The 14030-nt window shown below is 45.9% G+C and overlaps 7 protein-coding genes and 1 non-coding gene across 8 annotated transcripts; 4 read left to right on the forward strand and 4 right to left on the reverse strand. All coding sequences in view use genetic code 12, as the record gives it.

Moving 5' to 3' along the window:
* Positions 1-146: 146 nt before the first annotated feature.
* Positions 147-5765, reverse strand: DRS2 (aminophospholipid translocase; the record flags this gene model as incomplete). Its single annotated transcript, XM_006685584.2, has 2 exons — positions 147-1783; positions 1853-5765. The coding sequence occupies 2 exons, from the start codon at positions 5763-5765 to the stop codon at positions 147-149; spliced, it is 5550 nt and encodes a 1849-aa protein (XP_006685647.2).
* A 233-nt stretch (positions 5766-5998) lies between these two features.
* PRO2 (glutamate-5-semialdehyde dehydrogenase) lies at positions 5999-7321 on the forward strand (the record flags this gene model as incomplete). Its single annotated transcript, XM_006685586.1, has 1 exon — positions 5999-7321. One exon carries the CDS (start codon positions 5999-6001, stop codon positions 7319-7321), a length of 1323 nt encoding a protein of 440 aa, XP_006685649.1.
* A 130-nt stretch (positions 7322-7451) lies between these two features.
* Positions 7452-7523, reverse strand: PSN45_005194. The gene has a single exon. It is a non-coding gene; the product is annotated as a tRNA-Val (tRNA).
* Positions 7524-7525: 2 nt separating this feature from the next.
* Positions 7526-8386, reverse strand: MET8 (Bifunctional dehydrogenase and ferrochelatase; the record flags this gene model as incomplete). Its single annotated transcript, XM_006685587.2, has 1 exon — positions 7526-8386. One exon carries the CDS (start codon positions 8384-8386, stop codon positions 7526-7528), a length of 861 nt encoding a protein of 286 aa, XP_006685650.1.
* Positions 8387-8498: 112 nt separating this feature from the next.
* On the forward strand, positions 8499-10388 carry MRS6 (Rab proteins geranylgeranyltransferase component A; the record flags this gene model as incomplete). The annotated part of the gene is made up of 1 exon (XM_006685588.1): positions 8499-10388. The coding sequence occupies one exon, from the start codon at positions 8499-8501 to the stop codon at positions 10386-10388; it is 1890 nt and encodes a 629-aa protein (XP_006685651.1).
* Positions 10389-10625: 237 nt separating this feature from the next.
* On the forward strand, positions 10626-11054 carry RPS12 (40S ribosomal protein eS12; the record flags this gene model as incomplete). The annotated part of the gene is made up of 1 exon (XM_006685590.2): positions 10626-11054. The coding sequence occupies one exon, from the start codon at positions 10626-10628 to the stop codon at positions 11052-11054; it is 429 nt and encodes a 142-aa protein (XP_006685653.1).
* Positions 11055-11314: 260 nt separating this feature from the next.
* PSN45_005198 (DNA-binding transcription regulator) lies at positions 11315-12535 on the forward strand (the record flags this gene model as incomplete). Its single annotated transcript, XM_006685591.2, has 2 exons — positions 11315-11361; positions 11422-12535. 2 exons carry the CDS (start codon positions 11315-11317, stop codon positions 12533-12535), a joined length of 1161 nt encoding a protein of 386 aa, XP_006685654.2.
* A 120-nt stretch (positions 12536-12655) lies between these two features.
* PSN45_005199 (uncharacterized protein) lies at positions 12656-14022 on the reverse strand (the record flags this gene model as incomplete). Its single annotated transcript, XM_006685887.2, has 3 exons — positions 12656-13052; positions 13205-13230; positions 13354-14022. The coding sequence occupies 3 exons, from the start codon at positions 14020-14022 to the stop codon at positions 12656-12658; spliced, it is 1092 nt and encodes a 363-aa protein (XP_006685950.2).
* Positions 14023-14030: the final 8 nt, after the last annotated feature.

A 14030-nucleotide genomic window follows, 5' to 3' on the forward strand; every position in this document is an offset into this window, starting at 1 on the left:
ATGTTGTGGAATAATGCAAAACTAGATTTGTACTTTGTACACTGGTGGCGAAAAGGTGATGAAAATACGCGAGCTGCGAAATCTGAGTTTTCGCGGCTGCAAACTTTAGTGTTCGATTGTACGGATGATATATTATCTACACAAAGCTATGTGCTTCTGTACTCCCTCAAGATCACAGGCACAGAGGAAGGTGGTAACGCCCCCAACTCGGTGATCACTTTCTTGATGTACTCGGGAGGAGTCAAGTCGTACATGATATTCAAGATGTTCAAGTTGGGGATATTCTTCCAGTCCTTCAAAGGGGACTCATGCTTACTGTCTCTTTCCTCTTCACCCACCGTGATCTTCTTCGGTTGCAGTTTGCCCTTCTGGGTGGGCTTGACAGGTGCCTGTGGTTCGTTGTGTTCAAACTGCTTCATGAACTGCTCCAATGCCACTGCCTTTTTCTTAGGAGCCTCCTTTCCATTCAAATTCTGGAGCAAGTCCTCCGAATCCGCCAACTCGTTGTTGGTCACCGAGTCCAACTGCACTTTGTCGGAGAATTTGACCGACTCACAGCACGTCAACACGGGAATGTTTCTGTTGTGGCACATCATGGCAATTAACCCTGTTCCCACACGGGAATAGAGCCGACCATTCGACAACATGGCATGGGCACCCAAAAACACGCAGTCGACGTCCTCTAATATCGTCGACGATAACGAATTTATCAACACGTAGTGCACTTTGATGAAGTCTTGAGTGATGGGTTTGGGCTTAGGACCACGGCTGCTAATGCTACTCACCTCCGACGTGGTTTCAGACCCCACCTCTTCAGAACCAGGCATGTAGTGGGTGTCAACAAGGTTTCTCAACAACTTCTTGCCTTCAAACAACGGTCTGGAGTCTACTATCACCAAATTGAACATCTTGTTCTGCTCGGTCACACAGTATTTGAACAACTGTTCCAACACCTGTGAATGGCCAAACGTTAAGATTGTGGACCCATTGGTGATGTGCTTTGAGGCATTTTCGATGATGACTCGGTCGGACAACTCGATCTTCTCCTTGATAAAATCATCGATCTTTTCGCATAAGAGGGTCTTGGCCTCAAGCTCTTTAAGATCTAACGGAATATGAGAAATTTCTTGCTTCAACCAACGGATAGCATTTCCCATAGACACTGACAATGGCCGGGCACTCTTCAAGTACTCGATCTGGTGCGACAAGTGTCCCGTCAAGTGTCTTTGTAAAGATGTGTTAGAAGGAGTCTTGTAGTCCTTTATGATTGTCTTGAACACCTCTAGCATGCTGGTCAACCGGGGAATTGAGCCCACAATCTTGTAGCTTGAAATCTTCAAAGACAACGACAAAATGGCTGGGTGAACAATATGAGAAATTGAAGGAGATGATGCGTTTCTTTGTTCTCGGGTTTCCAAATGACTGAACATCGCAGGAATCTTCTTCTTGTTGTCGTCTTTGATCAAGCTCAGGTCCAATTTCTTCCGCAAGTTTGTATTGGTAGCCATCTGTCGCTCCTGATTCTTCTCCTTCTTCTGTTCAGCAAGTTTCTGTTGTTGTTCAGGACTGATTCCCTGAGCCTCCTTCTGAGCAGCTCTCTTCGCAGCCTTTTCTCGTTTTTTCAATTCCTTGAGCTCTTTGTTCGAGAGGGCACCACCCTCAGTGGGTTCCTGGGACTTGCTTTCGCCGGCTTTCAGCTCCTTGGGAGCTTTCGTAGCTTCTGTGGCTGCAGTATTCACCTTGTCGCTCATGCTAGCACTAATAGTCATTTTTCCATCGCGCGCTTTGGATCCAACTACATGGTCGTGCCCGGGGGTCAAACCGTTATATTCATATACAAGCTATCAAGTACTCTCCAGCAATTCTCCGAAAACACCTCTTTTCTTGGTGGTATCGTACAACCGAATGATCTTTTCCTGATTCTGGTCGTCGACCTGGGAAAACGCAAACCCTCTTTGTTTCTTAATTCTTTGCACCTGTCTGACTTTTCTGATAGCCTTTTGGAACTGTTCCATTCTAGGACGGTGATCTTGGATGTTGTATTTTTGCATCTCCTGAACGTAGTGATACGATTCAGGGTTATTCCTCCGTTTGTAAAACTTCCAGGTAAAGTCCCGGAGAAGACATAACACAGGTACACAAAACACAGTAGCCCAGAACGTCAACGATGGGTATGTTGCATTCAACACCCCTCTATACTCTTGCGACACATTGATCAACGGGGCAATGGTGGCATACGCTGGGAAAAACACTAGCCATAACACAAAGGAACCTGGAATGGCCACCAAGGTGAATTTGGTCCACATCGTCACCACAAGTGCTGCCTTACCTAAGGCTGTAAGAGTGCAAGTGGTGAATAAAGCTGTCCCCCATGACCAGTTGTTCACCACCAATCCACTGGAGAGCTGGTCTCCATGGTGGTAGATGAAGTAAAGACATACAAAGATCACAGCTGAGTGATAGAAGCCGTTGATGATCCAGCCCCAGAATACCGTCACATTGAAAAACTTTCGGCTCTGTCCCAATTGGTACAACTGGGGGTACCTATCGAGTAGTCTGGCATTAACGAATTGGTCAAACACCCCCAATACGAAAGGAGGCAACACTGTGAAGAAAACGTTATAGAAGGTCAAAGTCCATGATTCCACAATCGATTGGCCCGAATAAGCATTGGCAAACACGTACCAAAACTGCGTCATGTACAAACACATGTTTTTGTAGAACGAGTATAAGATAGCATTGGATATACGTTGATACGACCACGAGCCATGCACTAGAAGAAGCTTTTTCAAGTATTTAAACTGGCCAATTGAAATATCGGCACTTCTAGCAGCTTGCATACCTTCCATTCCACTTATACCCACACCGACGTGGGCCGCTTGAATCATGGAAACGTCGTTGGCTCCATCTCCGATGGCCAAGAGTAATGATCCTTTTTTCTTACGCTTCACCATCTTGACCACCAAAGCTTTTTGCAATGGGGAAACACGACAACATACAACTGCCTTACATCTAGAAGCCAATTCAATGAACAAATCCTCTAAATCTGTCTCCAATGCAAACTTAAGAGAATGGCCGTCAATGATGAGTGCCAAAGAAGAGTCTAGGGCATTATTGTCAGTATCTCCGCCATGTTGAAGAATTGCGTCCAATTTTTCTTGCAAATTCATCCGGGTTTCTTGCTTTGTGTCTTCGTTGATGATAAGTAGGTTCATGTCTTCACTTAAAAGCTTACATGACATACCAATGTTGATAGCAGTTTCTTGTCTATCCCCGGTCAAGACCCAAACCTTGATACCGGCTGTTTGTAATGTCTGGATGGTTTCAGGAACACCATCTTGTAACTTGTCTTCGATGGCAGTTGCTCCCAAAAGGAACAACCCACCTTCAATTGAATCGGCAACTTCATCCAATTTGTCTTGTCTGTCTTCCAATGAGGTAGAAGCCTCGTAGTACCTAGCGGACCACGCTTGGTATTCGTCTTCAGAAACAATCTTCGAGGCAATACACAAAGTTCTTAAGCCTTCAGCAGCAAACTCTTCCATGTGGCGCAATGTGGCATTGACAAACGGTTGTTCTTCAATATCAGAAAGTCTTTCCAAGATCACAGTATCGGCTCCTTTACAGAAAAGTCTAATCACACCATCAGGACATCTGAAGATGGCAGACATTCTCTTTCTGGTGGAATTGAATTCACAGATGTTCAATAAATCATATTCCAGTTGGATACCCGTCAAGGTATTCTCGATGGTGATGCTTTTTGGTCTTCTGATAATGAATTTATATCCCAAGGAAGCAGCTCCCGAAACCAAGGCTCCTTCGTCAGGAGATGCAGCTTGATACTTAATTTCACCCGTCACTTCGTTCACTTCGGGGATGACGGTATGGCACGCACTCAAGAGGGTGAAAAACTCGTTGATGATTGCAGACTGTTGGCTGGAAGTATTATTCAAATCTTGTTTCAAATCATCGAAAGTATGGTAACCGATCTCAATTCCATCTATAACTTGAACATGACCATCTTCAGGTATGTCCTCAATATAACACCTTCCACCAATGGTACAGGTTTTGAATTCCATGATGTTTCTGGTCAAAGTACCAGTCTTGTCACTGAAAATGTAGTCAATTTGACCGAGCTCCTCAACAAGTGACGATGTTCTCACATTGGTAGGAGTATCTGTTTCTTCATGGTACATGTCCAAATCACTACCGATCATGTAGGCCTGGTAGTATTTGATGATCTCTACCGTCACAAACAAAGAAATTGGAACCAAGTTGGAGAACAAGATCCAATAAGTCAAAATGTCCTTGAAGAACAACGCAGCTATGTTAGTTCCCTCGAGGTGTATATAACTTAGCGAACTTCGATTCACCTGTGTCTTGATGACGTTACCCACTGACGAAATCAATGACAAAACAATCAAAAGACAAAACAACACAATGATTTGGATGTTGATGATTCTCTCGACGTCAGTTCTCTTGATGGGAGTGGCCGTGGCGTTTCTCATTAACTTTGTCTCATGGCCCGTGAAAACCACCACTCCATGAATCCATTGTGTGTTTCTCAACGTAGCTCCTCTCAAAAGCAATTGCTCGGGAGTCATAGGGATACTCCTAGTGGACCCAAAACCTTGAAGGTTTCCTTCGTAAGTGTACAAAGATGAATTGGGCTGTTCGGATATGATTTCTGCCTTCGACAAATCGCTGACAAGAAATCGAGGATTGACCAAATATGAAGTTTCTGGCCTGGACTGTTTGATTTTCAAGTTGGTTTCCCCGTCCAAATTGGCAGTCTCAATGTAGCACAATCCTTCTGGTTCAGAAGAACTCAAGAGCAACAAATCTGCGGGAAACGATTCTTCGTTGAGCACCTTGACGATATCACCGACTTGCACTTTGATCCACTTTTTGGCAACAAAGTCGCCATTGGCTGCATCAAGCACAAACACCTTTGTGTTATTCAACTCGTTATCAGCTCGATTCCTCTTTACATCTTCCATGATTTCCTTGATGGCAGACACCAATAATACCACAAGTAATGTTCCTATGGTGGTGTACCTGTTGGTGGGTGAAACATCGGGTACCTGCTGAATAATCGATGTGAAGAGAAAGAACAAGTTAGCATACTTGCTGAACTGTTCAAACAAAAACTTGGGCAAAAAGGTGGCGAAGTTGTACTTGGTGGTGGAAATGTAGTTACCGTAGTAGCCAGCCGATGAGTTGGCGCTGTGGCTCATGATATGTATATGTCTCGGTGGCTTGTGTTCGTGAGAGTCTTCTTCAAGGTTTTTGTGTGATTTACCGGTAACGGTATTTTTCATCCGGCGGAAGATACGACGAATGTCAAAGTCTGAAGCCTCCTGAGTATCGTTGATCTTGGGTTTGGCAGCTGTAGCAGTGTCAGCAAACGGATTTTCCATGCCCACGTATCCGTTATTATTGGCATTTGGATTTCGAAACCCAGACAAGAGACGGTTCTTCTGGGCGGGTGTCGAGCCCATCAACGGGCCACTCCGAGCGCTGGTATCTGCACTGGCGTCGTACGGTCCATTGTGGTGAGTGTTGTCAACCTCAAAACTAGCATCATCATCAACCACAAAATGGTCTTGAAATGGGTCATACAGCTCAGATCGCGCTGGAACACGGTCGTATGGATTTGTGTCAGCATCCTGGATGTTCAGACTGCCGGCATCGAGGTCGATGAGGTTGCTCGAGTCGGTGAACGGATTTGACAGGTGTCTGGCACCATTGTTAGGAGAATACATCACCAAAACAAAAAAAGCTCAGACAACAATTGGCGGGGAGCAGATGCGGTACAGTGAATGAAACGCCGGGGTTGGATTGCTGGTGCGAATTGGCGGTGGCAATGTGTACTGTAAATAGATCAGAATCCGCCGAGTTGTAACAAACAAAAATTAATCGATACCTGCGTGGTTCAAATATGGTGATGGTTGAGTGCGACTGCGGCGTGAAAAACTTGATAAATTGTGACTCTACGATGGCAGAGACTATAGCCAGAGAGGCCAACACGGCATTTTCGGTGTTGAAGACGTTGAGCAACGAGGAGCGGTCCGATGCCCTCCACCAGATCTATGCCGGCTTGAAGGCCCGTAAGTATGAGATCTTACAGTACAACAAACTCGATATGGACAGTGCGACCGCCAACAACTTATCGTCCAGTTTGATTAAACGACTCGACTTGAGCGGCAACGGCAAGTTTGACGCGATGCTCCAAGGAATCTTGGATGTGGCGGCGTTGCCCGACCCCATCGGAAAGTGTACGTTGGCCAGGAAATTGGATGAAGGGTTGGAGTTGTACCGAGTCACCGCCCCCATCGGAGTATTATTAATCATTTTTGAGTCCCGTCCCGAGGTTATCGCCAACATCACCGCCTTGGCCATCAAGTCGGGAAATGCCGCTATTTTGAAGGGGGGCAAGGAGTCGTACCAGACGTTCAAAATCTTGAGTGACATTGTCAATCAGGTATTGGATCACCACACCAAAGTGCCAAAAGATGCCATCAAGTTGATTGAAAGCAGAGAAGAAGTTGGTGATTTGTTGTCACAGGACAAGTACATCGACTTGGTGATCCCTCGAGGCTCCAACCTGTTGGTACGAAACATCAAGGAAAACACCAAGATTCCTGTGTTGGGCCATGCCGATGGAATCTGCTCTATTTTTGTGGACGAGTCTGCCGACATCGCCAAGAGCGTTCGGATCATTGTCGACTCCAAGACAAACTACCCAGCCGGTTGCAATGCGGTGGAGCAGTTGTTGGTGCACCAGTCGGTTGCTCAAGACAAAATAAAGTTGAACCAGATCCACCAAGCACTTCGAAATGCCGGGGTCACCGTCCACGTGACGCCTGAAATTTTGGACAAGCTTGACAGCACTGATGGGGTGGAGGCTGCGGGTCCAGACGCGTTCGACTTTGAGTACTTGTCGCTCGATATCTCTGTCAAATCGGTCGAGTCTCTTGAGGATGCCATTTCGCACATCAACCAACATTCGTCCAAACACACAGATTGCATCTTGACCGAGGTTAAGGCCAATGCCGATAAGTTCTTGAAGGGCGTGGACTCGGCCGGAGTCTACTGGAACTGTTCCACGCGGTTTGCTGATGGTTTTAGGTACGGGTTTGGTACTGAGGTAGGAATTAGCACCAACAAAATCCACGCCAGAGGACCAGTGGGGTTGGAGGGCTTGATGAGCTACCAATACCAGTTGAGAGGAAATGGCCATATAGCGGCTGAGTATAAGGGTGCCGGTGGAAACAAGTCTTTTGTGCATGAGGATATCAGCACCAATGTGAGATTTTAGGTGAAGAGTACGAAAGAGGTGAAAAGTTTAGGTGATAATGTATAAATTAGATAAGGATAGTCGTAGGTTCCCCGGCACAGACACCTGCCATGCCTACGGTGGATGCAAATCCCCAAAAAAAGAAAAAATATGATCCCACCGGGGATCGAACCCGGGATCTTCTCCGTGTGAAGGAGACGTCATACCGCTAGACCATGGAACCAGCTATGTACTGGTTTCTGCCCCCTCTGGACCCAGACCTTGCAATAGATGCTGAAATGCTTCAAACTCCCGTGGTGGATACTCAGGGTAGTAATCCACAATCATATTTACATTATGGTCATTGATGTCCACCTCGCTCCACTGCGAAATCGTGAAAAAATCGGTCAAATTCTTGATCCATGCCATGCGAAGCTCGATGGTGCTCGTATCATTTTGCAGCAACTTCCTCAGTCTCAACGTGAACCGCACCAAATTCAAATTATCAATGGCCTTGTTGGCGTCACAGTCTATGTGTTTGACAATGGTGTCCTTGATCATCTTCAGAAGCCGTGGCGATTTCCCGTTCGTCGAAATCATGATCTGAAGACTGTCCTTGTTGATCATACTGCCGAAGTAAAAGTCACAAAGCTCGGGTTTATCGGCAATGTTGGCGTTGAGCCCCAACACCTTGCACTGGTAGTAGATTTTGGTCGACAACTCATGGTCGTCAATGCAGCAGCACACCACTTCGAATTGGTGTTTGTGGTTGTACTCGATGATCTGAGCATATTGGTCCTCAGAAAGCGATTCCACGTCGAACGAGATGCTGGCGCCCTGGCGGTACATCGTCAAGTCGCTGGACTGATACGGCCGTTTCTCGAGCCGAAAAATCTTTCCTGAGTCGTACAATTCAAGAATTTCTGGATGAATTCTTGAATCGCCTGTCACCACCGTGATGTTTGCCTGGGCCTTGATCATGTGATGCACCCGGCTCAAAGCCACATCTCCGGCACCGATCACAAGACAGTGCTTGTCACGCACCTGCCATGCGAGGAGCAACGAACCCTTCTGTTTTTTCAGTTCCTCTTTATCTAAACTACTCATGCTGGTATGCAAAAATTCGCCGCGACCAGTGCGAAAACATAAATTACTCAGAATAACCCCAGTTGAGCACCTTATTGCTCACATTTGAACACGAATAGTTTTTGACGTTCCAATGACCAGCTTAAACAAAGTGGAAAGACGCAAGCTGGTGGCCGAGAGAAGCCCCAGCGTTTCCTATACGCCTGATGTGATTCCGCACTTGGCGGGTTTGGAGAAACCCCAAGCGCACAGTTTACTCTTGGATGAATGCGATGTATTGATCATGGGAACAGGCTTAGTAGAAAGCATATTGGCGGCATCGTTATCATGGCAGGGTGTGGATGTGCTACACATCGACAACAAAACATGTTATGGTGACCTGAACTCGACGTTGACAATTGAACAAATCAAACTGTGGTGTCAGGAGGTCAACGGAGGCAAAATCCAACACTTTGAAGATGCTCAGGTATATGTATCAGGAGAACTCAGTCTTCCCACGAGCAAGTATAAGAGCAAGGACTACGGTATTGACTTGACGCCTAAAGTCATGTTTGCCCAGTCGGACCTATTGAGTTTATTGGTCAAGTCCCGGGTCTACAAGTACTTGGAGTTCCAGAGTTTGAGTAACTTCCACATATTTGAAAACGACAGCTTTGCCGCCAAGTTTTCGAACCCTACGTCTAAGGAGGAGATCTTTACTGACCAATCGTTATCGTTGGTCACAAAGAGATATTTGATGAAGTTTTTGAAGTTTGTGTTGCAAGACAACAATGACGAGGATAAGCGGCAGGTCTTGACTGAGAACGCCAAGGTTCCGATCGAGGAGTTTTTGAAGAAGAAGTTCAACTTGGAGAAGTCCCAGATCAACGAGTTGGTGTACTCCATTGGGCTTGCAACCAAAGAGTCCAGTAAAACTCCTGAGGCCCTTGCCAGAATACGGAGATATTTGACGTCTTTCAACGTGTACGGAAATTTCCCGGTATTGGTGCTGAAATACGGAGGGCCTGGTGAGATTTCCCAGGGGTTCTGTAGGAGTGCCGCTGTAGGAGGATCTACCTACAAATTGAACACCACATTGGTTGATTACGATCCGCTGCAAAAAGTGGCCAAATTCAGTGACAAGAGTAGCGTTCGGATCAATGAAAAGCTTGTGGTGTCACCCACCCAAATTCCTAAATTCTTACAGACTTCCTACAATGAAATCACTGAGGCATTGCCCATGAAAAACATCAACCGATTGGTGGTAGTGGTGAAAAAAGATTGTAAGGAATGGATGTCGAACCTGGAATCCTCAGCTGTGGTGGTGTTCCCTCCACATTCATTACCTTCAGATAACTCTAAAGGCATCCAGGCATTGGTACAAAACGGTGGAAGTGGTGTGTGTCCCGATGGTCACTCGATTTGGTATTTGACGTCCTTTGAACAAGATAAGGCCAAAGCCAAGCTTGACTTGCAAAGTGCTCTAGATAAGATGGAAGCGGCCATATTGAGAGAATCATCCAACAACTTGGACGATGTGTTGGGCGAAGAAGACTTTGTTATAAGTGAAAGAGGAACTCCAGTGGTTGTCAACTCGGTAAAGTTGGGTAAGTCGTTGCAAAACTTTGTGCCCAAGGAAAAACTCGAGATTATCTGCAAGCTCGGATATGTGCAACAGACGTACGTGGCCAATGACTTGTCGAACGTGCTCAATCCCACTAAAGACAACAATGTCACTTTGAGGAAGCCTAAAGACTGTGGTGAAATAATCTTTACCAATATGCCATCTGCCGAAATAAGTTATGACGGGATTGTAAGCGAGTGTAAGACCTTGTACCTGAGTATAACCGGGGCAGACGATGATTTCTTTGATGTGGACTTTGAGGATGAAGATGATACTTTTGATGGTGCTGGATTCCATCAGCAGCCTCAAACGGTATCAACTATCAAGGCCAATGCCCTTACCGACGATGAAAACGCCATTGCTTCAAGCGACGAAGACGACCACAACGAGCCGTTTGGTGCTAACGAGATGGAGTTGTAAAGTTAGATATTAATAAACCAATGTATAATGGTAGACTGCTGCAAACAAGAAAATGCGAATAGACAGCAGCAACCGGGAGGGCGCGCGCCCTCCACATAGGTACCCATCAATTTCTGTGACTGCGGCCTCTGCTCACCCACCGCGCACAGTGAAAAATTTCAATGTCTGCTCTTCTTTATACCTTAGTACTGAGCAGATAACTGTCGAAGAAGTCTAAACTACTAAATAAACAAAAAAATGTCTGACGTTGAAGAACAACAAATCATCGAAGAAGTCGCTGTCGAACAAAGCGAAGAAATCTCCATCGAAGACGCTTTGAAGGTTGTCTTGAGAACCTCGTTGGTCCACGACGGTTTGGCCAGAGGTTTGAGAGAAGCTTCTAAGGCTTTGTCCAGAAGAGAAGCCCAATTATGTGTTTTGTGTGAATCCGTTACCGAAGAATCCATCGTTAAGTTGGTTGAAGCTTTGTGTAACGAGCCAGAACAGAAGATTCCTTTGATCAAGGTTTCCGATGCCAAACAATTGGGTGAATGGGCCGGTTTGTGTCAATTGGACAGAGAAGGTAACGCCAGAAAGGTTGTTGGAGCTTCTTGTGTTGTTGTCAAGAACTGGGGTGCTGACTCTGAAGAAAGAAACATGTTGTTGGAGCACTTTGCCCAACAATAAGTTATATAGATGTTCTAGTAATACAATATCAACTTCTAAAATGTATGTGGTGATGGGAGTGGTATTTTTGTATCTTGTGTGCTATGTCATGGTCGCATGTACCGTGTCATGGTGTTAGTATAACGGTGTTATTCTTTTTACTTGCCTTATGCGTGGCACCAACTCGCGGTGCTCGTACCGCCACTCGTACCAGCTGTCGCTAGCTCTCGCAGTGCGGACAGCAGCCGCCTTCTTCGCGCTTCCTCCTTGTTTACTATCCCATGGCTGACAGGCACTCCAAAATAGAAGCTAGAAAAAGAGGCGCCGAGTACGTACACTCAACATCACATGTCTTTCCCTCCTCTCAACCCCGTACTAACTCCTTCAGTCTGAGGACCGTCCATGTGACGCCTCTTCGAATCACCTCCAAACCTCTCGTGATCTCTCCCAATCTAAAAATGCTAGAATCAGCTTTAAATGAAGATACTCACTTACCCAAACTACGTCTGGAGTCACACAAAATCAGTCCTGGCACTTTCTACAAGCCACCACACCAAATCCCATCGGCACCAGAAAACTTCGACCAGAACAATAGCGAATTGCCCAGATCCACCAGCGCTACCCCCAGCGTGGACGTGGACGGCGGTTCCGACCCCGGCGATGTGTCGCCAGTGGTACGCAAGAGAGGGCGGCCTAAAAAGCAAAAAACTCCGTCGGTAGAGCCAGAAGCCCCTAAAAGACCTCGAGGAAGACCCAGAAAGGGCACCAGCAACCCCGTCGACACCACTGTCGACTTGAGCGACGGCTCGATTGCTACCCGGCGCCAGCGCCGAAGAACCGCCCAAATTGGCGAGTCTGTGGCCAGTATGAGTTCTTTGAGCCGAGTGAGAAAACCAGTGCCTCTCACTAAACAAGCACAAGCAGGAAAATCGGTTCAACGGCCGCTTAACATCGATATCGATCGACTCATAGTCGATATCAACAGAGACAAGCGGTTGAAGGTAAACGTGCTCGATGTGCTCAAACACCTCGTAAAGACATTTGAAACCCCAGATTTCCCCACCGATTTGAAGAACCCTAAAGTGATTCAAAACGACTTTAAAACCCATTTGCTCGACTACCTCAACCACTTGGCCGACGTACACGGCAGTATTCACGACCTTGTCCACGAGATCAACCGGGTTCGAAAAGAGAAAGAAGAGATGAGAAGAAACATTTTTGAGATCAGACGAAGCTACGCGGATGTGATGAACGATCTCAACAAGACTCGCAGCCAATTTCTGGATTCCAAACGCAAATATGACAGCTTCATAAGCCTCACTCGCGAGCTTGATGAACTCAGATCCCAAGCCACGTCGTCCAGCAGTTCTGGTAATCATATCTCAAGCATTGACCGAGAAATCACCATTCTTGACCAGTTGTTCAACCCCATCAATGGCCTCCAAGTGACTCTCTCACAGACCAACGAGACGTTGGAGCATATCGACCGTGGTCTTAACTAAGTTTATTTATTACAATATTGAAGAACCAAAGGATGTATAGATACATATATATAGACTGATGAATAATGACAAACCCAGTATTTGGGCCTAAGCTAGACCATTGGAACTCGGTGACAATCTCTACATATCGTCGGAAACCAATGCCATGATCATTCTGTACAAGTAGAAGAAGAACAATAATAAATGGAATCCCAACTTGACAAACGACTCTTTCTTATGTTTGGACAAAGTTCTGAAAATCTCGGTGGCGTCTAACATATGGCTCTTGTTCAAGACCTTGTTGACATTGTAAGCGAATAATGGCGCATTGATCAAAAAGACAAACCAGTATCCGTTGACCAAAAACAAAACGGTCATAAATCCATGTAATCCTGCCTCAGGGATGAAGTAAGGATTTAACTTGTTACACAACTCGATCGGGTTGATGTAGTCACACTCCAAGTCCGAGTACATGATGGTGAAGAACACCTGTGCGAACAAGTTCACGGCGTTGAGCACGACGGCGAGTATAAATAAACTGTGGTGGTGTTAGTAACATGGTTCACTGCTGGCGTTGGAGGGCGACGAAGAATACGTGTCTCTGGCGGTTAGCGAGTTGATCCGCCCTACCGCCTTCCTCTTGCTCTTCACCATAAATGTATTGTCCCTGTGCTGTAACTGCTTACATACTAGCCTTCTCCGGACATCTTATCTATCTGATTGTACCAGGTTGATAGTAAGGATAATATTTTTCCATCACCATCGATAAAGCGAGCGATCGCGGTGAGAAACGGTCGTGTGTGGGTCCATTTATTCTACTCTATACAACTCCATACAACTCCGTTAATATCGATGGTATCACCAATTGAGCCGCTAAACAATACGGGGAAATTGAAACTACCGTACTTAATGAGCCATTGCCACTTTTCTCCGTCAAAATACCCTCTCACCACGTTCAATGGCACGATTTTGTTCAATTTGTCATATAAAAGTCCCTGACACCAAGCACCAGACCGGATAAACTGGCCCTCGAACTGTTCATTATCTAATACACGCAAGACATGCAAATTCTTGTCGTTGGCAATGTCGTGGGGGGTTTCCCTCACATCTTCAGATGGTGTAGCATTTAAAGCACTTAAAGATCTCCATATTTCCACATAGTCACCCTTCTTTCCGGTAGCAGGATTAGTCATATTACCAGTTTCCTTGCGGTCTTCGGAGTCGGGAAGTTTCCAAAAGGTTCCAACGTCTGGTTCTGATAAACACTGTTCAACTGGAATATTCTCCTCTATAGACTTGACCACTGCAAGCGAGTCAATTTCGTGGGTGAACAGCAACACGTACGTGTCTGGAATAGCTGCTTCCATTGGTATTTCATCTCCTGTCATGGTCCATTCGAAGGTGTCTGTAAACTGTTTGAGGGATCTGGGGTTCTCTTCAATCACCGGATAATGATCTTTAAACACTCGGATATCCACAAAGTGTTCTCCTTTAGAGTAGATGACCATGGTGCTGG

The sequence above is a fragment of the Yamadazyma tenuis genome, chromosome 7 (genome assembly GCF_029203305.1).
Source record: "Yamadazyma tenuis chromosome 7, complete sequence".
Lineage (NCBI taxonomy): Eukaryota > Fungi > Ascomycota > Pichiomycetes > Serinales > Debaryomycetaceae > Yamadazyma > Yamadazyma tenuis.